Here is a 27,894-nt window from a genome sequence, read left to right on the forward strand (position 1 = left end):
TGAACAAAAGCAGGTCTACATCGCCACCCAGTGGTCGTTGCGGAGTTTAAGTTTCCACTGATGATCTGCTAGAAATCTGCAGAGCATTTTCATTGACGTGCTTCAAATGTCAAGCAGCTGGTGTTATAGCCATGTACATTCCAGTCCAACTATTTGTACATGCTGTCTTACACTGACCGAGTCTGAGCAATCAAAACTAGTTCTGGTCCATTCACGCAAACTTTATTAACACTTCATTGAAGATAAACATTGAAAACTGGACATTTAGAACTGCTCCTCATCTTGCTCACAGAAAAATGGAAAAGACTAACATCACTGGACAGATATTTTTCAAGAATGCAATTTAGGCAGTGTCCTCCTCAGCATCTTCCTCAAATTCTCCCTCCTCCTCAGCTGTGGCATCCTGGTACTGCTGGTACTCGGACACCAGATCATTCATGTTGCTCTCTGCCTCAGTGAACTCCATCTCATCCATACCCTCTCCTGTGTACCAGTGGAGGAAAGCCTTACGCCTGAACATGGCGGTGAACTGCTCGGAGATGCGCTTGAACAGCTCCTGGATAGCGGTGCTGTTCCCAATGAAGGTTGCAGCCATCTTGAGGCCACGTGGAGGAATGTCACAAACAGCGGTCTTGACGTTGTTGGGAATCCATTCAACAAAGTAGCTGCTGTTTTTGTTTTGCACATTCAGCATCTGCTCGTCCACCTCCTTCATGGACATGCGACCACGGAAGATGGCAGCCACCGTCAGGTAGCGGCCGTGGCGAGGGTCACAGGCCGCCATCATGTTTTTGGCGTCAAACATCTGCTGGGTGAGCTCTGGCACAGTGAGAGACCTGTACTGTTGGCTGCCTCGGCTTGTGAGGGGAGCAAAGCCCGGCATGAAGAAGTGCAGACGGGGGAATGGCACCATGTTGACAGCCAGCTTACGCAAGTCGGCGTTCAGCTGTCCAGGGAACCGGAGGCATGTAGTCACGCCGCTCATTGTAGCAGAGACCAGGTGGTTCAGGTCACCATATGAGGGGGTTGTGAGTTTGAGGGTACGGAAGCAGATGTCATACAACGCTTCGTTGTCAATGCAATAGGTCTCGTCTGTGTTTTCTACAAGCTGGTGGACTGACAGGGTGGCGTTGTAGGGCTCGACGACAGTGTCTGAAACTTTTGGGGAGGGAACCACACTGAAGGTATTCATGATGCGGTCAGGATACTCTTCACGGATCTTGCTGATAAGCAGAGTTCCCATCCCTGAGCCAGTTCCGCCCCCCAGGGAATGGGTCAGCTGGAAGCCCTGAAGGCAGTCGCAGCTCTCAGCCTCCTTTCTCACAACATCCAGGACGGAGTCAACCAGCTCAGCACCCTCTGTGTAATGACCCTTAGCCCAGTTGTTGCCAGCACCACTTTGCCCTGGGGGGAGGGGGGCAGAGACAAATTAAGCTTTATTGAACTAAATCTTCAGGGACACATTCTAGATTTTAATGACAGAAAATGGGAGAGAAATACCAGCCCTCTTAATACAGAGAACAATTTTCCCAAAAACCTTACCAAAGACAAAGTTGTCTGGTCTGAAGACCTGACCAAAAGGTCCAGATCTCACAGAGTCCATGGTGCCTGGCTCCAGATCAACCAACACGGCACGGGGAACATATTTGCCACCTAGAAATGTAGAAAATCTTTGAACAAGCAATTCTTTACATATAGGTTCTTTAGTAGATTAAAATTCAAGCTCATACTACCTGAGGCTTCATTGTAGTAGACATTGATCCGATCCAACTGCAGGTCGCTGTCACCATGGTATGTGCCAGTTGGGTCAATGCCATGCTCATCGCTGATGACCTCCCAAAACTAAAAGCAGATGAGTGATGCAACTTCAAAAATCCCATCATTCAGTAAATTCATAAAACGAAAAGTTCAACAGAAGCTAAATATAAACCAAGGCCTTTGCTGGTAGTACATTTGGCAGAGCAAAGCATCGCATCACTGCAAGACATGTTCCAAGAAGTAGAATTTGAGGTAAATAATCGAAGAACTTCATAAAAAGGGTTGCCGCTCATCTGCAATTTATAACGAAACAGACCAATTGCGTCCTATCGTTAAGCCCGCCCAAATTTCATTAACCAATCACGAGTCCGCTAAAACCCCGCCTAATACAGAGAGTTCAACAAATCAATGGGCGATGGGCGGGATTAGATTTAGGCCCATTCATGGGACAGCGTTAAGCCATACCAAAGGAAATATATACATTTTATAGAAGATATGGAGATACATGAACACTCATCGTTTGATTCTTGCGGAAATTCTAAATAAGAAAATCTTGTGCATCGATTGACATCAAAGAATTTTTCGATAAGGTCACGGCTTCCGATTTCGCATTAAACCTATTTCGACAGTTGTACAAAATTGGATATTAAGACTGAATATCCAACAATATTCCATTTTGGATGTTTAATATGTAAATTGGGTATCCGGATCACTACAATTGACATTTGTGCGCTAAGGGGAAAAAAATGACTGTAAAAGTCATTTAAAATCTGTCTTGAAATAAAATGTTTACGTTGGTAGAGAATTCCTTTGTGACATATTTAATTGACAGTTAAAATTCGAAGGGAATGTTCCGAGGTAAGACACAATCAGTCGTAGGGTGTGGTTTCTGGGACACCGGGCACAAAGCGCCGTCCTCTGAACAGTAAAAATGGTTATTTTGTATAAGCACACGACGAGTAAAAGCTCAACATATAATCATGAATATACGAACCTTTGCGCCGATCTGGTTTCCGCACTGACCGGCCTGGAGATGTACGATTTCCCTCATTTTTCTCTTGGAGGTAGAAGCAGATTTCAAAGACTTACTGGCTTACTGGAACTGCGTGATTCCGGGCGCAACGCTCGGTTTTATTTCAGTTTGCCCGCCTTCCGTCCCCACAAGCCAACATTCTATTGGTTTATAATAGGCTCACGCGTTAACAGACGGAGATGTAAACCAATGGTATTTCAAATAGTCGTTCGCCATTGGTCTGATTCAACTGTCAATCTCACTCCATTCAAACGTAGGACTAACGTGTCTGAAGACGGTGGTGAAGTATTCGCATGATGGCGGATTCGAAATGCGACACAGAGGAGAGATGAATTCGTAATTTTAACGGCATGTCAGCGACAGTTGGCGACATTGAATCCCGTTACAGGTGGACATGTTTCGAATACTTCGAAATAACAAGTCATTTTGCACCGTCCTCGGTTTTCTGCCGTTTGTCCAAAGTCCACGTGGCTTGCTGGCCAAGTACAATGGTCCACCTTAGCATAAGTTTCACTAGCGGAAGCTGTCCGGCTGTGACCGTGAATATGGCTGCGGCAGAGATTCACGCTCCTGTGTGGAAAGACCAGTGGGTTTCCTGCCCAGCAATGCAGCTACAGAAAACAGAAAGGGCTCGGTGAATGAGGCGGATGGTAAGAGGATGGTTTATGTCTGAAAAAGTGGCATTTCTGAGGTAACACACCACAGAGGAAAACATGTTTATGGAACAGGACACATAACATTTGGAATTAAACTACCAATTTCACAGTAGTCACAGTAACCAATGATATCATATTTGTAATAAACTTCTGAGACAATTGACCTTGCTCGAACTATAAATGACATGGAGATGCATGTTACACAGTCATCTTTACACCCCGAACATCCACATCTGCAGATCACGGGTCAGTTCTACCTGTTATTGAACATAAAAATGACAAAAAGGAGTCGACTCTGACACAGAGTCTTGAGGAGGAAGGCGGGCCTCACTGTCGCCGTCCTGGATTGAGGGCAGAGGATCTTATTAATAGTTAATCTGAATGCCAGGCAAGAATGTGGCCGTAATGCCTGCATGGTGCAGTTGCCACAGCCCTGTCTCGGAGGACTGAAAAGGTGGCCATAACCATTAGGCTCTCCAAAAGAGGGGAACATACGCTTTCTACAGACCCATGGGGATTTTAGAACGTTATTGTGCATACCGTGCATTTTTATACAGATTTACAATTGTGCTGGCTGGTAAAGTGTTGGGTGGGGACCAGTGAATGGTACTTTACAGTGATTCTTACTAAATCCGAGTCAGTGGGAGCTGCTATGCACTCTGGGTGCCGTCACACAGACTCCAATGCTATGCTGATCACAAACAGAATGTAGGTCACACTCATGGTTCACGCACTGTGGGTGTTGTAATTTGATGCACAAAGACCTCGTCTGTTTGCTACATGACGTTGTCATGTCAAAAAGGATGAGTCAGGATACAATGACCGATGTCTCTGGTTGTGTTTCAGGTCTCATGCGCAGTTTCCTCTTCGGGTTTTGCTGACATTAACGTGCAAAAAAGAGCACGTTGGCACAGGGACAACGACGAGCAAAGCCCCAGTGTTCACCTCAAGGAGCTGTTAACTGTGATGTATTGCTCTAGATTTGACAATTTTAGTGGGACAGGAGAGATGAGTTGGACTTTGTTTATGCCTTTTAAAAATGGGATTAGATCACACGAAGACAGCTTTAAATACAAGTGTAAATCACTCTCCACTCATGCTATTGGCCAGTGACATTTAAAAGACACAATTTTTACATTTTTTTATCCAAAAGAACAGTATCTCTCTTTAGAATCCCCGCGACATATAGGTCAAATGATATGTTTCCATTGAAACACGGTGACAGAAATGACAGCGTGTAACTGACTAAAACAGATGTATCACAGTCTCTGCCACAGTGTTTTGAAGCTATCATTCCAGCAGATGCTCGTGCTATCTACTGGCTTGACAGCGGGTAAGTTGCCTCATTTACCTCACAGCCAGTGGCGGCAACAATTTTTTAATAATGCTGCCAAATTATTATGTTAAATTTAAACACTTTCAGGTACTGCTTAAGCCTAATGCTGACTCATTGATGTGGGCGATTGCTTGAGGAGAAATATTCATCAAATGTTTCAGGACCTCATAGTAATATTTGATATAAAAATGGTCATTAAACAGACAAGAAAAGTCTAAATACATGTTTTTTGACTTTTCTCTAAGTCATGCTGCTATTTGGTCTGATATCTAAATCTCTTAGAAAATGATCTCAAACTATGTCCAGCATTATTTATATAATTACTGTTAGGCTGCTGTGACAAAAGAATTTCCCCTATGGCGATCAATAAAGTTCATCTTATCTTATCCTTTAAACAATGCTAAAACATAAAACATTTTTCCCAATATATTATACTTCATTCATTTTTTTCAATATTTGGTTTTATTTTCAAAAATTGATTTTTATTGTTTTCCCCTCACTTCAAAACAAATTATCAATTTAAATTGATTGTATCAGAAGTCTTCAAATAGGAAATAGAACTATAAAAATGTCTGTCCTGTGGAGCCATTTGGTTGTCTGTCAAGTGTTAATTTAATTTTTTTTAAATTTATCCTTTATTAATCCCTCAGGAAATTTGTTTTCTGCAATGAAGCCATCATGGATGAACCATGAGCAGTAGGCTGCCAGGGGAACAGTGAGGGGTTCAGTTTGCTGTTCAACAACACTGACACACTCCAAAGAACTGGGAATCAAACCAGGAATGATTGCTTTACCTCCTGTGCCACGCTGCCCCTAAAAAAAAAAAAAAAAAAAATTTAAGTGATGCATGCATCTTCCTTCTCTCATGTGCAGTGTATGGCATTTTTGGTTTGTGAAGTACCGAATGTAACATTGAAGAGCCTCAATAGCTACAGCTACGTGAGATATCCTGTCTACTTCATAGCTCTTATTCAAGTTCAGGGAGGTTTTCATTTTGTTTTTCAGAAATATATTTGTTCACGGTACTGTGGGTGGGCAGTCAGAAGAAAGAGCGATTGTCCTTGGACAAGAATATTCCTGGTTCGATTCCCAACTCCTCCTTGTGTGTTGTCGAGCAAAACACTGAACTGAGCACAGAAAGCTAATTTAGCCATGTTAGCCTAAAACAAAGGCTGAGTAGTGATGCAATGCTCCTGTTAGCAGTACATATGTCTTTGTAAACACAGATTGTGTACATACCAAAGGCTGACTTTGCTGACTGACATGCCGTGTAATTTCTCAAATAGTTCCATCTGTCACTTAGCCAATTGTCTTTTTAGCAGTTGACTACAATATGACTGCAGCGGCCCGACACCTGTACTGCACGAAGAAACCTATCTGTGACTGTATCTCTTGAGGGTTTTTGACCAGTGTCTGAGAAGGTAACTGAACTGTGAACTGCGATGAAGTGCGAGCCACTTCAGGGTGCTTTGTGCTTTGATCGGCTCTGAAGAGGAGACACTTGAGAGTTTAAACCTGTGACTGTTACGCACACACCCACTCACCGTCGGTCTCATTCAGTGACTTCCTAAGAACTTCAATCCTGACATGTCATCCGCAAGACCTGTCTGCATTAGGCCTGAACTATACACTTATCTGCAAGCGTTTACACATAGTGATCCAATTCACAAAGGACCTAAAAGTTCAATGTTGTATGGATGTTAACCGCAGGTTGTTACGATGAATTTTGCTCTGAAGTCTGTTTGGATTGGGTTACAGGAGCCATAGAATTCTCCGGCATGCATTGAAATGAAAGTTAAACAAAGTTGTCTTACATTCTGCATTTGAAAAAGAATTTCATTACATTTCCTTCAAAATGTCAGTTTCCTGACCTAACCTTGCAGCTCGAACTGTGGCAGTGTCCCAAACCTACTTTGATGGTTATTTGGGTCGGTTTGATTTATGAACCCTGCATTGCCATTGCAAATTAATAATTGACCACCCCCTTTTTAAAGATAGTGCACAGAATGCTTTCTGACAATTGCAGCAGTTCAGTTGCTATTTGATACTTTAATGCACCATGATAAAGCTTTTCCATCCAGTAAAAGGCAGCATCATGTCTCATGACTCAGCATCTGTCAGGCCACTGCAGCATTCGGCACCCAGCCTCGAGCAGCAGATCAATATCACACCAGTGGAGAAGATGCTCTGCTAGTTGGGACGGACACGCCCTGAGACTTTGAAAACCACAATTACTGCTGAGATATTTCAAAAAAGAATTACGCAAATACTAGAATAAGGAGATTCTTCTCTCTATCTCCAGACACGAAACAAAAACATCATAATGACAAAGACATGAGTCATACTAGAATTTGCGGAAAAACAATCGGACACGAAAACAGTCTCTATGCCTAATATATTAAGTTTTAATCAATCTAATTTCTCACCTTTTTCACGAACTATCCTTTTCTGTTATAAGTTTTCATGGTTTATATTCTCATACAAAAGGGGCAATAGTCAACCACAGGCAGACTGTGCTGGGAAACTATGTTTATTTGAACTATATTTAGCTCCAAAGACAAATTAGATGGACTCCTATCCAAACGCAGAATAAAATGTGGCATTAATGAAGGTTTGGATTTATTTGAACATTATAAAAAAGAGAACATACTTGAATACTTTATCCAGTACTTTTTAGTTAGTATTCTCTATCTCTGTCTCTCTCTCCCTCTTGACAAAGAAAATAATGCAGTACTTTCTTTTTGCTTTGTTTTAATTGTTGTTAAGTGAGTCATCATATTTGAAAAATAATATTTTTTTCATTACATTATCAATCTCTGAAGATGTAATGGGTCCAACATTGAAACCATCTTATGGCAAAAATGTCTATCATATCTCCGGAGAGCGTCCAAGGAATAGCCAAATTTTTGCGTCATGAATGCGAGAATAATTGTTTTGTGTTACATGTAAAATAAATTACCTTTACTTTTTCTCTACTAAAATGTCTATCCTCTCATCATTTCCCCATACCCCTCTTCAGACAACTGTAGAACTGTCTTTTTTGGATAAAACAAGCAGTAATGGAGGTCATAAAGTGTTCCACATGATTTCAATTGTTTTGGTGATATACTTAATTTGACATTTTCCAAGTTATACATAGCTGGACACAATGCTCCTGAAAGGAGTTTCCAGCGTCTCTCAGTTTGGAGTTAGATGGGTGGGACACTGGGACAGGTGTAAGCACTGAACAGCTGTCTGCTGGGTCAAACTGACTCACACAGATCATGTTACTGACTCGCACTTCACCGCCTTTCAGCTACATTCTGCTGCAGAATGGTCATCTCTCTCTCTCTCTCTCTCTCTCTCTCTCTCTCTCTCTCTCTCTCTCTCTCTCTCTCTCTCTCTCTCTCTCTCTCTCTCTCTCACTCAAACTCATACACAAACACAAAAAAATGCAGGTTACACCCTCATCCAACATTGTGAGGCAGGCAGGAAAACTACAGTGGCTCTGGTGGGAAAATAGCCTTTTATCCATCCTATCTATCTATCTATCTATCTATCTATCTATCTATCTATCCATCCATCCATCCATCCATCCATCCATCCATCCATCCATCCATCCATCCATCCATCCATCCATCCATCCATCAATCATATCTTCTGCTGATTTACTGCCAATCTCATACATTTTACACCCGATGCGTAAATCCTGTCCTGATTCATGTTGTCAAATATATCCAACAATACATTACACTGTAGCCTCATCGTTTCCAGTTTTGCGTGTCTTAATGTAAATCACTTTGAGCCCCAATGTGTGATGGTGCTAAAATGAAAAACAAAACAGATATTTCAGTCTCCCTTTCATGTACCTCCTTTGCATGCTGCCATCTCAACTCCTCATCCTTTATAGCCACCCTTTTTGGATACCTTTACATAATGAATTGTTAAAATAGCAACTAAGAGGCAACGAGAGGACCTTGTGGATATTTGTTCTAGTGTTTAATAAAACTGCCATACTGCGGATCTATTTCGGCTGCTGCTTCGTCCTGTTAATTCTGTCTGCGTGATGTGCCTTTAAGAGGCGGCCTGTGTCTGCTCCCCAGACACTCCAGGCAGGAAGTCCATTTGACGCCAGCACAGACAGAGAGTCATCACCAGAGCAAGGTATGCCGGCCCATTGGTCTGTTCCAGGGGAAGTCCAAGCGGATGGCAAAGCAAGAAGATCATTGTACAGGGACAGTAAACACTTCTGTACCATGATACTTACATACGGTCATTATATTGAGCCGGCCTGCTCTTAGTAGGGCACTGGTAGTTTTCAGATGGGATTTAAAGATATGTTCTGTTTAGCAATCCACAACTATTTATTTTTGCATCCATTATGACATCATGTTCATATATCAAGACCGTCAAATGGCCTTCGAGTTCCACTGCAGTTTCTGGCAACCTTGGGCAGATAAAAATTCATACGCCACAATGAGATGCCAGCAGAAATGAGGAGCTGGGAAACAGCAGGGTTTTTGGGGAAGTGTGGAATTCATTTAAACTGTTGTTGCCCTCATGATCACCTCTTATTTTGAAAATGAATGGAATAATGTTGAATTGATTTGGAAATACTTCAGGATATTTCATAGTTCATATTGAATCTATAACGATAAGTAATTATTCAGGAAACTAAATGCATATTTTATTTGGTCTGCATTAATATCCCGTTTGGCCGGTTACTTTCACATTTCTATATATTTTACCTTCCCCACTCACTACCTCACCCACTCACGTCATGTCATGACTCTGCTGTCTCTCCTTGTTTGTCCCAGCCCGCACACATCCTGCCTATTTTGTTATTTATTTTATCCATTGCTAATTATTTTTGTCACTCTCTTTATATTGATGTTTAGTTCTAGTTGTGTATTTTTCACCCTCGCTGTTCCTTGATGTTGCCCATTGACATCCCTGTTGTTGTTGTTGTTGTTGTTATCTGTTGTCTACTTATCTGCTGTCTATTTATTCGGGGATTTTTTGGCTTGCTATATCCTGTCTTCTGCCTTTATTTTTATATTTATACTCATATTTACATTCATATTTATTTCCTTTTTTTGACATCATAACTGGTATGCTGCTGTGACAAAGGAATATCCCCTACACTTTTACTTTCCCTTTTTTTTGGGATTCCATAGTTTTTAATTGTGTGCATATGAAACATATTTGGTGGAGAATCCTGTCCCGGAATAGTTACAGTTATAAAACACAATTTTATAATCCTACTATTACTCTTTTAATGTCACTCTTTATTTGTAAGGTTCAATCTTTTATTGACATTTGTTCATAAGAATCTTTCTACCTGAGATATATTTAAAAGATGTTAATGAAGATCCCTATTTTTCTCAACTTATAATTTTCTGCTCTATTCTATTATGTTTTCTTACTTTTACTTCCACAGAAAGCACATTAGGATGCATCTGATACATCAAATGTGTCACGTAAATAATCTCATTTAACAAAGGATTTATATTCATTATAATTCATATTTGTTAAATGCTGGTGTCGTCATATGCATTGCTTTTATGTGTTTTGCTTCTTTGTTCGCTTTGCCTTTGTAGCTGGTTTGGTATGTTATAAATGTAGGCTATAAATATAAGGCAATCATTTATTTCAGATAAGAAATGCAGCCTCAGGGCGGCACTGGCCCGTGTCTCCCCAAGCCTGCCTGGGGGGGCACGGAGCAGTGTCTCCCTGAGCTGGTCCCAAGCCCGGATAAATGCAGAGGGTTGCGTCAGGAAGGGCATCAGGCATAAAACTTTTGCCAAAACCAAACATATGAGTCAACCATAACCGTATTATATCGGATCGGTCGAGGACTGGGTTAACAACGACCGCCATTGGGACTGATGACCTGCAGGGTACCTGTGGAAATTGGGCTACAGTGGGTCGAAGAACAACAAGAAGAGGAGGAGGGCGTGCTTGGAAGCAGAGAGAGAGGAGGAAAGGACAGCGCTTGGGACTGAGAGTGGGGACTCTGAATATTGGGAGTATGAATGGAAAAGGTAGAGAGTTGGTCGACATGATACAGAGAAGGAAGGTGGATATACTGTGTGTCCAGGAGACCAGGTGGAAAGGTAGTAAGGCTAGAAGCCTAGGAGCAGGCTTTAAGTTCTACTATTATGGTACTGACAAGAAGAAAAATGGAGAAGAAGTTATCTTGAAGGAGGAGTTTGTTAGGAACGTTCTGGAGGTGAAAAGAATGTCAGATAGACTTATAAGTCTAAAACTGGAAATTGAAGGTGTGATGCTCAATGTTGTAAGTGGCTATACCCTGCAGGAAGGATGTGAATTTGAAGAGTAGGAGAAGTTCTGGAATGAGCTCGATGAAGTGATGCAGAATATTCCCAGAAATGAGAGAGTGGTCATTGGTGCAGACTTCAATGGACATGTTTGTGAAAGCAATAGAGGGGATGAAGACGTGATGGGCAGATTTGGTTTACAGGATAGGAATGCAGAGGGACAGATGGTGGTAGATTTTGCAAAAAGGATGGAAATGGCTGTAGTAAACTCCTTTTTTGAGAAAAAACAGGAACATAGGGTAACTGATAAGAGTAGAGGTAGGAGCACGCAGGTAGACTACATCTTGTATAGACGAGGTAACCTGAAAGAGATCAATGACTGCAAAGCAGTTGTAGGTGAGAGCGTAGCCAGACAGCATAGGATGGTGGTTTGTGGGATGACTGGTGACAAGGAAGATCAAGAGGACAAAGGCAGAGCAGAAGACAAAATGGTGGAAGGTGAAAAGGGAGGAATGTTGCATGGTTTTCAGGGAGAAGTTGAGAAAGGGTCTGGGTGGTCAGGGTGAGCTTCCAGGCGATTGGACAACAACAGCTCGTGTTATCAGGGAGACAGGTAGAAGAGTACTTGGTGTGTCATCTGGAAGGAAAGTAGATAAGGAGACTTGGTGATGGAATGAGGAAGTGCAGGAGTGTATCCAGAGAAAGCGGTTAGCAAAGAAGAAGTGGGATACTGAGAGGACTGAAGAGAACAGACAGGAGTACAGGGAGATACAATGTGAGGTGAAGATAGCAAACGCAAAACAAATGGCGCACAATGACTGGTACGCTCGGTTGGATAGTGAGGAGGGTGAGAATGATCTATACAGGTTGGCAAAACAGAGAGATAAGGATGGAAAGGCTGTACAACAGGTCTGGGTGATTGAGGATATAGAGGGAAATGTATTGACAGATGCTAGAAGAGTGATTGGAAGATAGAAAGAGTATTTTGAAGAGCTGATGAATGAGGAAAATGAAAGAGAGGCAAGGGTAGAAGAGGTGCTTATTGTAGTCCTGATGATAAACCCGTGGAGCTGTGGAAGTGTCTAGGAGAGGCAGCGGTAGATTTTCTGACTCGATCATTCAACAGGATCTTAGAGAGTGAGAAGATCCCTGAAGAATGGAGACGAAGTACTATGGTGCCTATTTTTAAGAATAAAGGGGATGTGCAGAATTGCGGCAACTATATAGGGGTGTTCTCAAAGGTGATAGACAGGCTGACAGATGGGGTTAGACAGGAATCTCTATGGACTATGATGTTTGTAGATGACTTTGTGATCTGTTGTGAGAGTAGGAAACAGCTAGACGGACATCAAGAGAGGTGGATGTATGTTCTGGAAAGGAGAGGAATGAGAGTTAGTCTCAGCAAGACAGAATATATGTGTATGAATTAGAGGAACTTGGGTGGAACGGTGAAGCTACAGGGAATGGAGATCAAGAGACTGGAGGATTTCAGGTATTTGGGGTCAACAGTCAAGAGCAACGAAGAGTGTGGAAAAGAGGTGAAGAGACAGGTCCAAGCAGGTTGGAATGGGTGGAAAAAAGGGTCGGGGGTACTATGTGATAGAAGACTATCGGCCAGAATGAATGGAAAGGTGTTCCCACTTGACAGTGGTGAGACCAGCGATGATGTATGGCCGAGAAACTGTTACAATGACGAAAAGACAGGAGGTAGAACTAGAGGTTGCAGAGGTGATGTTGAGGTTCTCTTTGGGAGTGACCAGGATGATAGGATCAGGAATGAGTCCATCAGAGGAACAGCACATGTTAGATATTTTGGAGAGAAGATCAGAGAAGCCAGACTGAGATGGTTCGGTCATGTACAGAGGAGGGATAGAGAATACATTGGTAGACGGATGCTGGATTTGGAGCTGCCAGGCAAGAGGTTTCGAGGAAGACCAAAGAGAGAATATATGGACATTGTGAGAGAGGATATGAAGGTAGTTGGTGTGAGAGAGGAGGATACAGAGAATAGGGTTAGATGGAGAAAGTACATTCGCTGTGGCGACCCCTGACGGGAAAAGCCGAAAGAAGAGGAAGAAGAAATCATATTTACTGCCACTAGAGGGCATACTGTGTCTTCTAAAGACGACGGGCATTTGAATTCAGGGCTTTTGAATGTGATAGATGAGGTTAGACAGGAATCTCCACGGACCATGATGTTTGCAGATGACTTTGTGATCTTTAGTGAGAGCAGAGAACAGGTTGAGGAACATCTAGAGAGGTGGAGGTATGCGCTGGAAAGGAGAGGAATGAAGGTTAGTCGCAGCAAGACAGAATATATATGTGTGAATAAGTGGTGAGGCTACAGGGAGTGGAGATCAAGAAGTCGGAGGATTGGATTTCTCTTTTTTAATATATAGATGTATGCATGATATATATATATATATATATATATATATATATATATATAGTATTTATTTGTGTGTTTATGTATGTTAAAACAACCTTGACCAATGCAATTGCATATTTGCATCCTTAGATCCTACATCAGAGATAAAGTCATTTAATATCAACACTTTCTACAGATAGTAGTAGTAGTAGTTTAGATATTGAAAGAAATAAATTAATGCAGACAGATTTTTTTGATAGCTATCACGGCTTTTACATTTTTTCCTTAATATAGTTTGAATGTTAAGTTGACCTCAACTTACTATCCTCTTGTTCTGTATCTGTGTGAATTATCTTCATGCAATCTTTGAAATATCCTTAACATGTACAGTGGGGAGAACAAGTATTTGATATACTGCTGGTATTTCAGCTTTTCCCACTTGAAAAGCATGTAGAGGTCTGTCATTTTTATCATAGGTACTCTTCAACTATGAGTGACGGACTCTAAAACAAAAATCCAGAAAATCACAAAAGCACACACTGTAGCAGGGATTCTGGCCCGCTCCTCCATGCAGACCTTCTCCAGATCCTTCAGGTTTCAGGCCAGTTGCTTGGCAATATGGACTTTCAGCTCCCTCCAAAGATTTTCTACTTGGTTCAGGTTTGGAGACTGGCAAGGTCACTGTAGGACCCTGAGATGCTTCTCACGGATCCTCTCCTTAGTTGCCCTGGCAGTGTGTTTAGGGTCATTGTCATGCCGGGAGACCCATCTTCAAGACTTTTACTGAGGGAAGGTGGTTGTTTAGCGAGATTGTGGGATACACGGCCCCATCCATCCTCTCCTCAATAAGGTGCAGTTATCCTGTCCCCTCTGCAGAAAAGCATCCCCAAAGAATGATTTTTCCACCTCCATGCTTCCTTTTTCTTCCTCCTCCTTTTGACCAAAAAGCTCTATTATTGTCTCATCAGACCACATGACCTTCTTCAATTCCTCCTCTGGATCATCTAGATGGTCGTTGGCACAGTTGAGACGGGCCTGGACACGTGCTGGCTTGAGCGCCACAGGATTTTAATCCATGACAGCGTAATGTGTTACTCATGGTTTTCTTTGAGACTGTGGTTCTGGCTCTCTGCGGGTCATGTACCAGGTCCAGCAGTGCAGTTCTGAGCTGATCCTCACCTTCCTCATTGAGATTGATGTCCTAGGAGGTGAGATCTTGCATGGTGCCCCAGACCAAGGGAGGTTGTCTGTTATCTTGAACTTCTTCCATTTTCTAATAACAGTTGTTGCCTTCTCACCAAGCTACTTGCCTCTTGACCTGTAGCCCATCCCAAAATTTCATCCCTGATGTTCTTCCACAGCTCTGGTCTTGGCTATTGTGGAGAGGTTGGATTTTGTTTGATTGGGTGTGTGGACGGGTGTCTTTTGTGCAGGTAAGAAGTTCAAACCAGTGCAGTTAATACAGGTAATGAGTGGAGAACAGGGGGGGCTTCTTAAAGAAAAGCTTATTGGTCTGTGAGAGCTGCCATTCTTGCTGGTTGTAGGTGATCCAATAGTTATGTCTTGCAATAAAATGCAAATTGATTATTTGAAATTATTGTGGAGACGAAGGCAAGTTCTAACACAAACACAAAGCTGACAGTCAACTTCCTCGGACCATAATGCCCCTGACCAAAACCACGCCCCCAGCCTATAGTGCTGTGGGGTGAGAGGCCACGCCCTTTAGCATTCGCTTTACAAAAAACAACTTTACATGAGTGTTTAATTCAGTGCTTTTTTTTATTGACATGTAAGTGTAAAGGGGAGTGCTGTACGTGTTTTAAAGTAATATGCAGCAGTTTGTGTCACTGCCCCCACCGGCTCTGACTGTCTCTCCGGTCCCTCCACTGGAAGGCTTCCCTGCTCCGCTAGCCGGTGTACCAGCTGAAAAATAAAACAGTACACATGCAAATTGTGTAACTATTTATATTTCATCTTTTTTTGAGCAGACATCAAGAAAGGCCTCTTACTAAAAGAAATGAAAAAGTAAATGGAAGTGTCAGAAACACAAATAAAAAGTTCCAAGCTAAAAATGAGGCAGGGTAGTAAAACAAGAAGGTAGTAAAAGAATGACAGTACAAACTCAAACGACAAAAAACAAGGTTTTTAGCTAATCTGAAAGCCTCTTCTAAGTTAGAACTGAAGAAGCCTCTCGGATGAGGGGTGAAATGTCTTCAAGGGAAGAAATTCAAGTCCAGTTGCAACAACAAGAAGATTTCGACAAGAATTCACCATGACCTGGATGACTCAGAACCTCCACAGAAAAGCTTTTAGTAGTTTTTTTTTTCATGATCTGAGAGGCCACAGATCTCAAGTTATGTGCAAAGCTGTTGTGCAAGGTCTCCACTTGATGAAGAATAGAGTGTGGTTTATCCGAAACATTATTTTTTCTTGAATGCAGCAACCCAGAAGTGCTTTAGTTGTTGCTGTTGGTAGTAAAATATTATTTTCTAAAGTATTTGATTGGAAGTCACGTGACATTATCATAAGAATTATGTTTTTTGTTCCGCTAAAATTCTCCATATTGTTCTAAACAAACCCTATGTGATATGTATCATCATTTTGCTGTGTGCTGTGTGTCATGTGCTGTAACTCTGTGGTAATATTTTCAATTACTTTCACAAGGAAACAATGTGGATAACTATAATTTACTTATAATTACTTATAGTTACATACTTATAATTTACTCAAATGCTACATACACTAAAATGTTATTTGGAGTTGGATATTAAATTGACCCCTCTGTGCGCTGCCACCTTAGCGTGGTAGAGAGGTTCGTGTGTCCCAGCGATCTTGGGAGCAATGTTGTCGGGGGCTAGATATATTGGACTCACCCCAATGCAAAGTGTTGGGTCTGGAACCAGGCCTCTCAAGAGGGGCTGGATTCCTTTTTCATTCTGGAGTTGCCCAGAGTGAGAGGCGCAGGGTAGGCATATTGATTGGGACAAATGGCCCCCTGATCTGAACCCGAGTTATTAGACTTCTGTGCTCGTCATGAATTGTCCATAATGAATACCATGTTCAAGCACAAAGATGTGCATATATGCACTTGGCACCAACACATCTTAGGCCACAGTTCTTTGATCGACCCTGTGGTCGTATTTTGGGCTCGTGTCTGCATGCACTGGATACTTGGGTGAAGAGAGGGGCGGAGCTGTCAACTGATCACCACCTGGTGGTGAGCTGGCTCCGATGGTGGGGGAGAATTCCGGTTAGACTTGGTAGACCCAAACGTAATGTGATGGTCTGCTGGGAATGTCTGGCAGAGTCTCCTGTCAGAAGGAGTTTCAACTCCCACCTCCAGCAGAACTACAACCAAGTCCCGAGGGAGGCGGGAGACTTTGAGTCCGAATGGGCCTTGTTCAGTGCTTCTATTGTCAAGGTGGCAGACTGGATGGAAGGATGCATATTAAATTAAGTAAACTGAAGTTAACTAAAGTACTCTAAACTATAATGTACTTTCACACGTTAGGTTAAATCAATTCGCCCAAGTTAATTTTAGAGTGTATTATTTTTCTTATTTTTCATTTTGTGCATGAGCCACAAAAGCTCTTTTCAGTTTTCATCCTGTGTCTAGTGGGAGCAATAGCTAACAAACACTTTTTCACATATGAGACACAGTTAGAACTCTTTTACACAGAAGAACCAGTGGAATCATTACTATTAATAAAAAAGAGGGACAAGAAAAAAAAGACAGATTGAAGAGGGTGCTTGGTTCAGATTTCATGGAAGTAACCAGTTTAATGAGTTATTGTAAGGGAAAAGTTCTACACAGTGATTGGTCAAGAAAAAGGAATGCTATATATGGGTCCATCTTTAGTTTCGATGTATATGTGGAGTGAACTTTGCCAAGCTTATTAACAGAAGAAATTGGAATAGCAGGTAAGCCCTATTGGAAGTTTAACCCACATTATTATTGTCTGTTAAAAGTCTCAAAAATTGTGCAAGTGAAGCTTTGTGTATGTCAACCAATGAGTCGGGTGTAGCATTAATTAAAAACAGAGCCTTAACAATTAATATGTTATTAAACCGTAGGGCTAAAGTAAGAGATTGTATAATATATAGGGTTGATTTCAGGACCAGAAAAGAAAATATCAAGACTGTAAGAAAAATGCTTTCAGACTGAGATGTTTCAAGTCAGACAAACCAAAACCTGCTTGTCCATAGACAATTGAAAAGGATCGGAAAATTCATTGCACATGTTGGGATAGGTTGTGAACTACCTCCAGTTGTGATCCATATATTTGCTCATCAACTGACAGGAAATGGGAAAGCAAGTCCGTCATTATGGCCTAAAATTAATGCCATGCCGCTGCAAGTTAATAGAGGAATTAAATCTTGGGTTTGTTCACAGACATGGGCCTGTGGACATACGTAAACCACATTTCTAAACCTGAAGCCATAGATCCATCTACAGAACAGAAAGTCGTGGCTAAGGCAGGAGCGGTAAAGGAAAAGTTTTGCAGATGATCCAGTCACTTCTCCATTATCACGAGAAATGTTATGAAGGGCAGGATAGACAGAAAATAGTCTAATATTTCAATATAAGCAAATCTGCCAATGGAGAAGCAGGAAAAGTCAAGGTTAAACCCAGCTGAAATTGTACTTTTATTCTGCCAAATTGCTTTATAAACCTTTGTTAGAGCTACCAAGGTTTTGTTCCTTCTCCCTGGAATTTTGCTGGAGGAAAGACATACTGTATATTATGTTTTTTGGCTTCCTGCTTTCATTTTTTTTAAATTAGGCTTTTTGGTGTTTTTTTTAAAGCTACTTAACTGTAGAAAACAGTGGACAGAAAAGTAGGCCAGAAATAATTGTAAAAAAAGGAATTTTACTGATAACAAAGTTGCAATAAACCAGAGCAAAATAAGGGTACAATCCAAGTGCTGCTACTCAGACAAAATACATAAATATAAAAGTAAAATATTACCTGCCACTACATTTCTTTCAAAGCATCCGTCATTGGTAATGTTGCCCCTTGGTCGGTACTGCCCGACCACGTAGACCACTCTGCCATCGGTGGCCATGCCCACTCCCAGTTCAGTGCTGTCCTTCCAAACAACCTGAGTAAAATGACCTGGAGAAAAACATTCATGAGGTAGAATCACTATGTGCTGTTGAGAAGAGATATATATTTACACAAATTTTGAGATCAGTCAATTGGTAATTGTTGACAAATGCAGCATCAGGGCAGCACGGGCTGGTGTCTCCCTGAACCCGGATAAATGTAGAGGTTTGCGTCAGGATGGGCATCCGACGTAAAACTTTTGCCAAAAGGTAGAGGTAGCAAGGTGCCAAAAATGTAGAGGTAGAAAAGGCAAAACAAAGGGCATACAATGACTTCTATGCTCGGTTTGAAAGTAAGGAAGGAGAGAATGATTTATAAAGGTTGTCCCAGCAGAGAGATAAAAATGGAAAGTATCCGGATGATTACGGTTAGAGAGGGAAATGTATTGAAAGATGCTAGAAGAGGGATCAGAAGACGCGGAGAGTACTTTGAAGAGCTGATGAATGAAGAAAATGAAAGAGAGGCAAGGGTAGAAGAGGTGACTATTGTAGACCCCAAAGTAGCAGAGATTAGTAAAAGTGAAGTGAGGAATGCATTGAAGAGGATGAAGAGTGGAAAGGCAGTTGGTCCTGATAATAAACCTGTGGAGGTGTGGAAGTGTTTAGGAGAGGCAGTGGGAGAGTTTCTGAGTAGATTATTCAACAAGATCTTAAAGTGTGAGAAGATGCTTGGAGAATGGAGTGTGATGGTGTGATGGTGCCCATTTCTAAGAATAAGGGGGATGTTTAGAACTGCAGCAACTATCAAGGGATAAAATTAATGAACCATACAATGAGGTTAGAAAGAGTAGTGTAGAATATAGAAGTGTAAAAGAGTAGGGAAGGAGTGGTGGGAACTTGACGGAGAGCAGAAGTCAGCATTTGTGAACAGCAGTATGGCTTCATGCGTAGACAGAGTACTACAGAGGCAGTATTTGGGTTGAGAATGCTAATAGAGAAGTACAGAGTAGGCCAAAGAGAGCTTCAATGTTAGATAGAGTAGGTGAATTCTCTGTGGAAACCCCTGAAGGGAAAAGCTGAAAGGAGAGGAAGAAGATTAGTATTGGTTGACTGAAGTAAGCATTTGTAAGCAACTATATGGCTTCATGCCCAGAAAGAGTACCACAGTATTTGCCAGAGGAACTCTGGTACTGTATGAGGAGGTCTGGAGTGGCAGAGAAGCATGTCAGATTGGTGCAGGACATGGATCCAAACTGTGAAACGATGAGGTGGGCTGCAAGAGTGACAGAGAAGTACAAGAGGAAGGTGGGACTACACCAGAGATCAGCTCTGAGACCCTTCTTGTTTGCCATGTTGTGCTGATGGACAGGCTAAGAGATGAGGTTAGACAGGCATCTCTATGGACCATGATGTTTGCAGATGGCATTGTGATCTGTGGTGAGAACGGAAAGCAGGTGGTGGATAATCTTGATAGGTGGAGGTATGCTCCAGAAAGGAGAGGCATGAAGGTTATTTGCAGCAAGGCAGAATAATGTGTGAGAATGAGAAGTACCCAAATGGAAAAGTGAGGCTACAGGAGATGGAGATAAAGAGGGTTGAATTTTTTTAAAAACTCCAGGTCAACAGTCCAGAGCAATGGAGAGTGTGGAAAAATGGTGAAGTACTTTCAAGGTTGGAACAGTTGGAGAAAATAGTAAGTAGGTAATATGTGATGAGCCAAAATGAAAGGAAAGTTATTCAAGTGGTGAGACTAGTGATGCTGTATGGTTTAGACAGGAAGCAGAGCTGGAGGTAGTAGGGCAAGTTAGATGCTTTGGAGACAAGGTCCCCCAGACTGGGTTTATTTGTTTGTTATTTAAATAGTGAATATTTTGGTAGAAGAATGCTAAGGTTGGATATGTCAAGCATGAGGCCTGGGGGAAGACCAAAGAGAACATTTTTGGACGTAATGGAAGAGGACATGAAGTTAGTTTGTGTGAGAGAGGAGGATCGAGAGAATAGAGATTAGATGGAAGAGGTTGACTCGCTGTGGCAACAACTGAAGGGAGTACCTGGAAAGAGAAGAAAACATAATGGTTGGATGGTGAATGGTTGTAAATGATGGCTTCTCTCCAAGGCTTGTGGGCACACATTTGTCTTGGGGGTTTTACCTGTGTTGACATTGAATCCAGGGCTGCTCCACTTATAATCCTTAGCCTCGCTATACCAGGAATCTACAACTTCTTTTCCTAAACAGACAGAAATAAATGCCACTGTTTATCAGGGAGATGCAGGGGAATTGAAAATGCCAAAAGTATGTGTTTACTATGTGGAAGAAAAATACTGGGAGAATATTTTGAGAAGCACTTAAATTGGAAATAGAAGACAGACTAAAGGAAACAACAAATAACATCCATCCAGCCATTGTCTACTGCTTATCCTACTGAGTCACCTTTGATGCTAGAGCAGGCCTGGCCAACCTGTGGCTCCCAAGCCACATGCGGCTCTTACGTTCATGTCGATTCTTGTATTTGTGTGTTTTTTTTGCTGTGCGCGGAGAACACTGGAGCGGCACGTGATTGCACAAGTAAAAAACACACAAACACAAAAGTCGACATGACATAAGAGCCCCATGCGGCTCAGGAGCCACAGGTTGGCCAGGCCTGTGCTAGAGCTTATCCCAGCTGCCATTGCTCGAGGCAGGGAACACCCTGGAGTGGTCGTCAGTCAATTGTAAGGCCACATAAAGAGACAGGTAACCACTCATTCTGTCATTTGCACATCTGGGCAATTTTTCCCAACTAACATGCTGTATGTTTTTGGACTGTGTGGGAAACTGGCAAAAAAACCCATGCAGAACTCCACACAGAGAAGTCCCCTGTCAGAATGGAACCAGTGTCCTTCAAGCTCTGAGGCCAAAGCTGCATCACCCAACAAATAACGTTCTTATCTGAAATAAGTTCTTCTTCTTCTTCTTCTTCTTCTTCTTCTGGCTTCAGATCACAATGTCATCTGGAAACATCATGGTCCATGGAGATTCCCGTCTAACCTCATCTGTTAGCCTGTCTATCACCACTGCAAACAAGAGAGGAATCAGAGCTGATCCCTGATGGAGTCCCACCTCCACCATGAATTTCTCTGCTACCCGTACCACTGTCTCAGAGCTAGCATACATGTCCTGCACCAGGCTAACATACTTCTCTGCCACTCCAGACTTCTTCATACAATACCAGAGCTCCTCTCTTGGCACCCTGTCATATGCTTTTTCTAGCTCTACAAAAACACAATGCAGCTCCCTCTGGCCTTCTCAGTACTTCTCTATACTGCACCTGTAGTATTCTTTCTAGGCATGTGAAGCCATACTGCCGTTCACAAATGCTGACTTCTGCTCTCAGTCTAGTTTCCACTACTCTTTCCCATAACTTCATTTTATGGCTCATCAACTTTATCCTTCTGCAGTTGCCGCAATTCTTTACATCCCCCTTATTCTTAAAAATGGGCACCATCACACTTTGTCTCCATTGTTCAGGCATCTTATTACTCTCTAAGATCCTGTTGAATAAACGAGACCAACTGCCTTTTCACTCTTCATCCTCTTCAGTGTCTTCCTCACTTCGCATTTACGAATCTCTGTTACTTTGGGGTCTACAATAGTCACCTCTTCTACCCTTTCCTCTCTTTCATTTTCCTCATTCACAAGCTCTTAAAAGTACTCTTCCCATCTTCCCACTACTCTTCTAGCATCTGTCAATACATTTCCCTCTCTATCCTTAATCACCTGGACCTGTTGTACATCCTTTCCATCATTATCTCTGTTTCGCCAACCTTTATAGATCATTCTCACCCTCCTTACTATCCAACCGAGCATACAGGTCATCGTACACCATTTGTTTTGCCTTTGCTATCTCTATTTTTACCTTACATTGTATCCCGCTGTACTCCTGTCTGTTCTCTTCAGTCCTCTCAGTATCCCACCTCTTATTTGTTTACCACTTTCTCTGTATATACTCTTACACTTCCTCATTCCACCACCAAGTCTCCTTATCTACTTTCCAGATGATACACCAAGTACTCTCCTACCTGTCCCCTTCTCTGCCTTTGTCCTCTTGATCTTCCTTGTCACCAGAGTCATCCTACAAACCACCATCCTATGCTGTCTGGCTACACTCTCACCTAAAACTACTTTACAGTCACTGATCTCTTTCAAGTTCTCTTATCTATACAAGATGTAGTCTGCCTGCATGCTCCTACCTCTGCTCTTATAAGTTACCCTATGTTCCTGTTTTTTTCTGGAAAAAGGTGTCCACTACAGCCATTTCCATCCTTTTTGCAAAATCTACTCAAGGTCCATCTGTCCCTCTGAATTTCCTTTCCTGTATACCAAATCTGTCCGTAACTTCTTCATCCTCTGTATTGCTTTCCCCAACATGTCCATTGAAGTCTGCACCAATTACCAGTCTCTCATTTCTGGGGATATTCTGCATCCCTTCATCTAACTCATTCCAGAACCTCTCTTTCTCCTCAAATTCACATCCTACCTGTGGAGCATAGCCACTAACAACATTGAGCATCACACCTTCAATTTCCAATTATAGACTAATAAGTCTACGTGACACTCTTTTCACCTCCAGAATGTTCCTAACAAACTCCGTCTTCAAGATAATTCCCACCCCATTTTTCTTCTTTTCAGTACCATGATCGAACAACATAAAGCCTCCTCCTAAGCTTCTGGCTTTACTACCTTTCCACCTGGTTTCCTGGGTACACAGTATATCCACCTTCCTTCCCTGCATCATGTCAACCAACTCTCTACCTTTTCCTTTCTTAGTTCCAATATTCAAAGTCCCCACTCTCAGTCCCAGGTTCTTTCCTTTCCTCTTCTCTCTCTTCTTCCGGACATGCCTTCCTTCTATCCTTCTTTGACCTAAGATAGCCCAGTTTCCATTGGTACCCTGTAGGTACCAATGGACCCTGTAGGTACCAATGGCGGTCCTTATTAACCCCGGCCCCAACAATCTGATATGAGATTATTAGGTCTGATTCGCATGTTTGGTTTTGGCAAAAGTTTCACGCCAGAGGCCATTCCCAATGAAACCCTCTGCATTTATCTGGGCTTGGGACCGGCTCAGGAAGACATTGAATGAAAGAATGAATGAATGAATGTAGACGTCAAGCCACTATCCAGAAGAAAATAGCACACTTCCAGGTGTACATTGGAAGACGCACCTCAAAGACAACCTGCTGAGTGACCAGGAAAACAGTGCCTGAAAAAGGCTGAACTCAAAGAAACCTTGATCATGGCATTACAGGAGTAAGCCTTGAACACAAACTACCATACCAGACAAGCTGCAGGCTTTGTAAATGTGCCCCTGAAATAATTCAGCACATAACAGCAGAGTAAAAGCATCTGTCAAAAATAGCATACAGGGAGTGCCAGGGAGCAAATAATACGGAATAATGGCTAAAAGATTAGGTAAGAGAAAAAATAGATTCAGAATGCAGGATATTGAACCTGCAGTGGACAAACGATAACTTTTTTGTTCAAGTCATGGAAAAGGCTGTTTGTCTTATCTGTCAAGAGACAGCGGCTGTTCAAAGAATACAATCTGCTCTAACACCATGAATCCTGTCACAAAGATAAGTATGATAGCTTGCAAGGCAAAATGTGAGCAGACAAGCTCTCAAAGGTAAGAAGTGCAGAGTAGGAAGTGCTCAGCAGAGTACATTTGTACTCTAAGCTCAGCTGAAACAGTCCTTTGTTTGAGCGAGCTTTCAGGTTGCCCAACTGATAGCAAGCACCGATAAACCTTTCACCGATGGAAGATTTGTCAAGAAATGTTTGAATGCTGTCGCGGAGGAGGTGTGTCCCAAGAAGAAAGACGTCTTTAATGTTGTGAGTCTGTCGGCGACTACAATCACAAGACGGATTAAAGAAATTAGGTAATGTATATGCTCAGCTGCAGCAGAAGACGAAAGACTTGGACTTTTTTTCAATAGCACTGGATGAGAGCACGCATGTGCAGGAAACAGCGCAGCTGCTAATTTTTATTTGTAGAGTTAGCGTAAACTTTGAAATGTCCGAGGATCTGGCAGCCCTCCAGAGTCTCAAAGGGACTATGACAGGGGAGAATATTTTTGGCAAAGTATGCCAAACCACGGAAGAGTTGAAACTGGACTGGTCAAAGCTTGTTAGCATCACAAGTCATCTGCCTAATTCACCAGCAAGCACTGTGCTGCAAAGTGTTGAAGTAGGATTCTGTCATGAAGGTTTTGGCATAAATGGTGATAAAATAGTGGTAAAAGTTTTATGCCAGGTGCCCTTCCTACGCAACCCTCTGCATTTATCCGGGCTTGGGACCGGCTCAGGGAGACACTGCACCATGCCCCCGTGAGGCTGGCTCGGGGAGACACCGGCCAGAGGTTGCATTTCTCATCTGAAATAAAGTATAGCCTTATAATTATAGCCTAAATTTGTAACATACCAAACCAGCAACAAAGGCAAAGCAAACAAAGAAGCAAAACAAATAACAGCAATGCATATGACAACACCAGAGTTAGGGTTAGGGTTAGGGTTAGGGTTAGGGTTAATTCTAATTATGCACCAAACAGGTTTGCCCAACAACTTGAAAAATGATGCAACAAATACTTTGCAGCACATGAATGTGTCATGTGTGCCGTTCATCAGAAGATTTGGCAACAAAAAACAAAACAAATGTATATCGAAGAAGTCTTCAATGTATTAAAGGTCAAATAATCATTGCGTAAAAGCTATTTGATGTTCTCTGTGAAGTGGTTATAGTGCATAGTGATGACAGTTCTCCTGACTTGTTTACATATATGACAGTAGATGTGAAGGTAGCTTAACATTAGTTCTCTGTTACCCCTACAGCACACCGCAACCACTGTGTCATAGTTAGCGTACATGTCCTATTAACCCTCTTATTATGTTAAGGGTCAATTTGACCCATTTCACCTATTGACTCAATGGGTCAAATTGACCCTTAACATAATAAGAGGGTTAAGTCCTCAACAATATTTATTAAAATAATCCTATCTGGATAAATTCATCTTGAACCAACTTCAACTAAAACTGTCCAATAAATGGGAAATAAATGCCCAGAATAAAATCAAGCTAACTTCATTGATACCCAACAAAATGAAAAGATAGCCTTGATTTCTTCATGGAAATATATCTCATGTAAAAAGGTGGATTAATGAATGGCTATGTTTTATGCAATCATGACATAGGATTTCCAATTATATCGAGGAGCGACTGTACCAGCATTGTACTGACCACCAGCATTTTCAACTGAAAATGCTGTTGTTGACATATTTGGTGTTGAAGAAGTGAGATCCACCTGTCAGTGAAAGGGGGACTGAGCGCTGCTTGTGATAGATATTCTCCCCATCTGTTGTGTCGCTGTGGTTATTTTTCCCAAGCTGTTGCAGGTAATCGGCCCACTTCTGAGCCGTTTCACTCATCTCACTGTTGAGGGTCATTGGCGGGGCTCCATGTTGTGCCCTGTAGTCGTTGTGTGTTTTCAGAAACTCCTGTTGAAAGCTTGAATCTGTAAACATATGGGCAACTGATAAGCTCTTATCTTTCCCCCCCTGCTGGTTTTACCAATGTCACTGTTTGGCATGAATGACTAATTTTCTCTGCTACTTGTCATTTTTTGTGGAAAGACAGTCACTCAACATACAAAACACTAACCTGACATTTTGCCTGCAGTTCTGTGGGCTGACAAAAGGGCAAAGCTATAGAAAAAAAAAGAAACAAATGGTTATAGACGATTCATGATCAAACTCATTGTCATAGATGTAAGAGAGAGCATTAGTTTCCAGCTCTTACCTGGTTCAGAGGTGCAGGTATTTCCTACAAAGATACAGTTCCTTTCTACCACTGCTATTTGTATTCCTGAAGTGGGCGTCGCTAAATACTCCACCTGCAGCAGCAGTAAAAAGCACAGTAAAAAATCCAGTGAGCCTGTGCTTTGTTTTTTCTATACCAGCCCTGTCTGTACCAGCCCTGTACAATGTATGCAACCGCGCAACCTCTCATTATGAACAAAAGACGCACATTTTGTAAAAGGTCTGACTTTGAGAATGACAGACAGTAGCCTTCGGGGCGGGTCTTGGTTTTTAAGTTCATGCCTTCCAAGTTACATGGTGGTTGTTGTGCACTGTTCCACTCTAGCCTCACACAGGGTACTATTTGTCGTGCAACGAATGGAGCTGGAATTTGTCATTAGTAATAACCAATAATTATTAATGATGATTATGAGTTTATCAGAATATCATTAATTCAGTATTGATATTTACCTTAGCTTGGGGCACCGCCAGCAAAGCTGGAAGATAATAACTGAATAGCGGAATACAGTTGAAGGAAAAAGCTTTTGTCTAATTTAACATGTTCGATGAATAAGGTGTAAATTTGAGCACTGACCCTGTCACACATTCTTGTCATAATGCACACAGAAACTTCCAGGAAACTCCCCCTTTGAATGATCATAACATTTATTTAACAACCCAAAGTGCGTGTTAAAGGACTCAGAAAAAAAACAACAACGAAATGGCGGCCTTGATGAAGGACCAAAGGACTGAATGGGTTACTAGGAAAGAAAAAGGAAGCAGAGAATTGGAAAAGCAGCAACGTCGCTAAGTTAGAAAGTTTAACAACGGCATGGGAATACAGTGATGGCCCAAGGCACGATAGGAAAAAAGCAATTTCAACACCCACAAATCACTGATTGATGGCTCGTGCTTGCCCAGACACTAAAACTACCCTGTTAGACCGACTTGATCAGTGACGTGTAGTTTCAGGGACGGATGGTCTATTTTCAATGATGCTTTCGTCCGCTGGCTTATGAGCGCGACAAGAGAGGGTTGGCGTCTCAAAGATCTTCGGGTGCAGTCTGCAGAACCGCTAAACAGGTTGGGGCGTTAAGCTTGGATTGATGGTGAACAATGGGTTTTGCTTCTATATACAGACACCTCTTGTGGATTAGAGAGTAGCTATGGGAGTGGTGTTTCAGTGCGCACTTTGTGTTTGTGTGTGTCACAGAGCATATCTCCGTCTGCTCCAGTGGGTGAGGGCGCTGGGACGAGCCCCCCTGTAGTAGGCGGCTTCTCCTCTCATCTGTCACCTCTGGAAAGTGGACCAGAGTTAGGTAGAAGGTGAGGATGAGTTTATTCCAGGGTCGACCCTTGGAACAAAGGATTGGATTGATCCCTTGTGTGTTGATCCCTGGTGGTTGAGTGACAGCTAGACATTTTCTGGCAAAAGTTACACATTTTTCTTTGCTTTTCCAGAAGCACTAAATTTGTTACTTATCTCAACTTTAAGATTTTGCTGCATTGAGTCCTTTCATACAATCCACACAGATTTATATTTCTAATTTCCTGTGTTGTATGTTTACTGAAAAGCCTTTTCACAACTTCCACCATTCCACCATTTC

At 42.0% G+C, this 27,894-nt stretch overlaps 2 protein-coding genes across 2 annotated transcripts in view; both read right to left on the reverse strand.

Moving 5' to 3' along the window:
- Positions 1–206: 206 nt before the first annotated feature.
- Positions 207–2,889, reverse strand: LOC147221769 (tubulin beta-1 chain-like). Its single transcript, XM_086169185.1, has 4 exons — positions 2,753–2,889; positions 1,734–1,842; positions 1,543–1,653; positions 207–1,404 (listed from the first exon to the last, which is right to left on the reverse strand). The coding sequence occupies exons 1-4, from the start codon at positions 2,807–2,809 to the stop codon at positions 344–346; spliced, it is 1,338 nt and encodes a 445-aa protein (XP_086025311.1). The 5' UTR covers positions 2,810–2,889; the 3' UTR covers positions 207–343.
- Positions 2,890–17,023: 14,134 nt separating this feature from the next.
- The window catches only part of LOC147221770 (uncharacterized), a 32,068-nt gene continuing 21,197 nt past the window's right edge, over positions 17,024–27,894 (reverse strand). The window contains exons 7-13 of the mRNA XM_086169225.1: positions 27,499–27,584; positions 26,289–26,382; positions 26,151–26,194; positions 25,795–26,047; positions 20,608–20,685; positions 18,381–18,527; positions 17,024–17,049 (exon numbers count right to left, since the gene is read on the reverse strand). Coding sequence (XP_086025351.1) covers positions 17,024–17,049; positions 18,381–18,527; positions 20,608–20,685; positions 25,795–26,047; positions 26,151–26,194; positions 26,289–26,382; positions 27,499–27,584 — 728 coding nt within the window. The remainder of the gene's footprint in view (positions 17,050–18,380; positions 18,528–20,607; positions 20,686–25,794; positions 26,048–26,150; positions 26,195–26,288; positions 26,383–27,498; positions 27,585–27,894) is intronic.

The sequence above is a fragment of the Fistularia commersonii genome, chromosome 22 (assembly GCF_037954325.1).
Source record: "Fistularia commersonii isolate RoL2024-O1a breed Wild chromosome 22, RoL_Fcom_v1.0, whole genome shotgun sequence".
Lineage (NCBI taxonomy): Eukaryota > Metazoa > Chordata > Actinopteri > Syngnathiformes > Fistulariidae > Fistularia > Fistularia commersonii.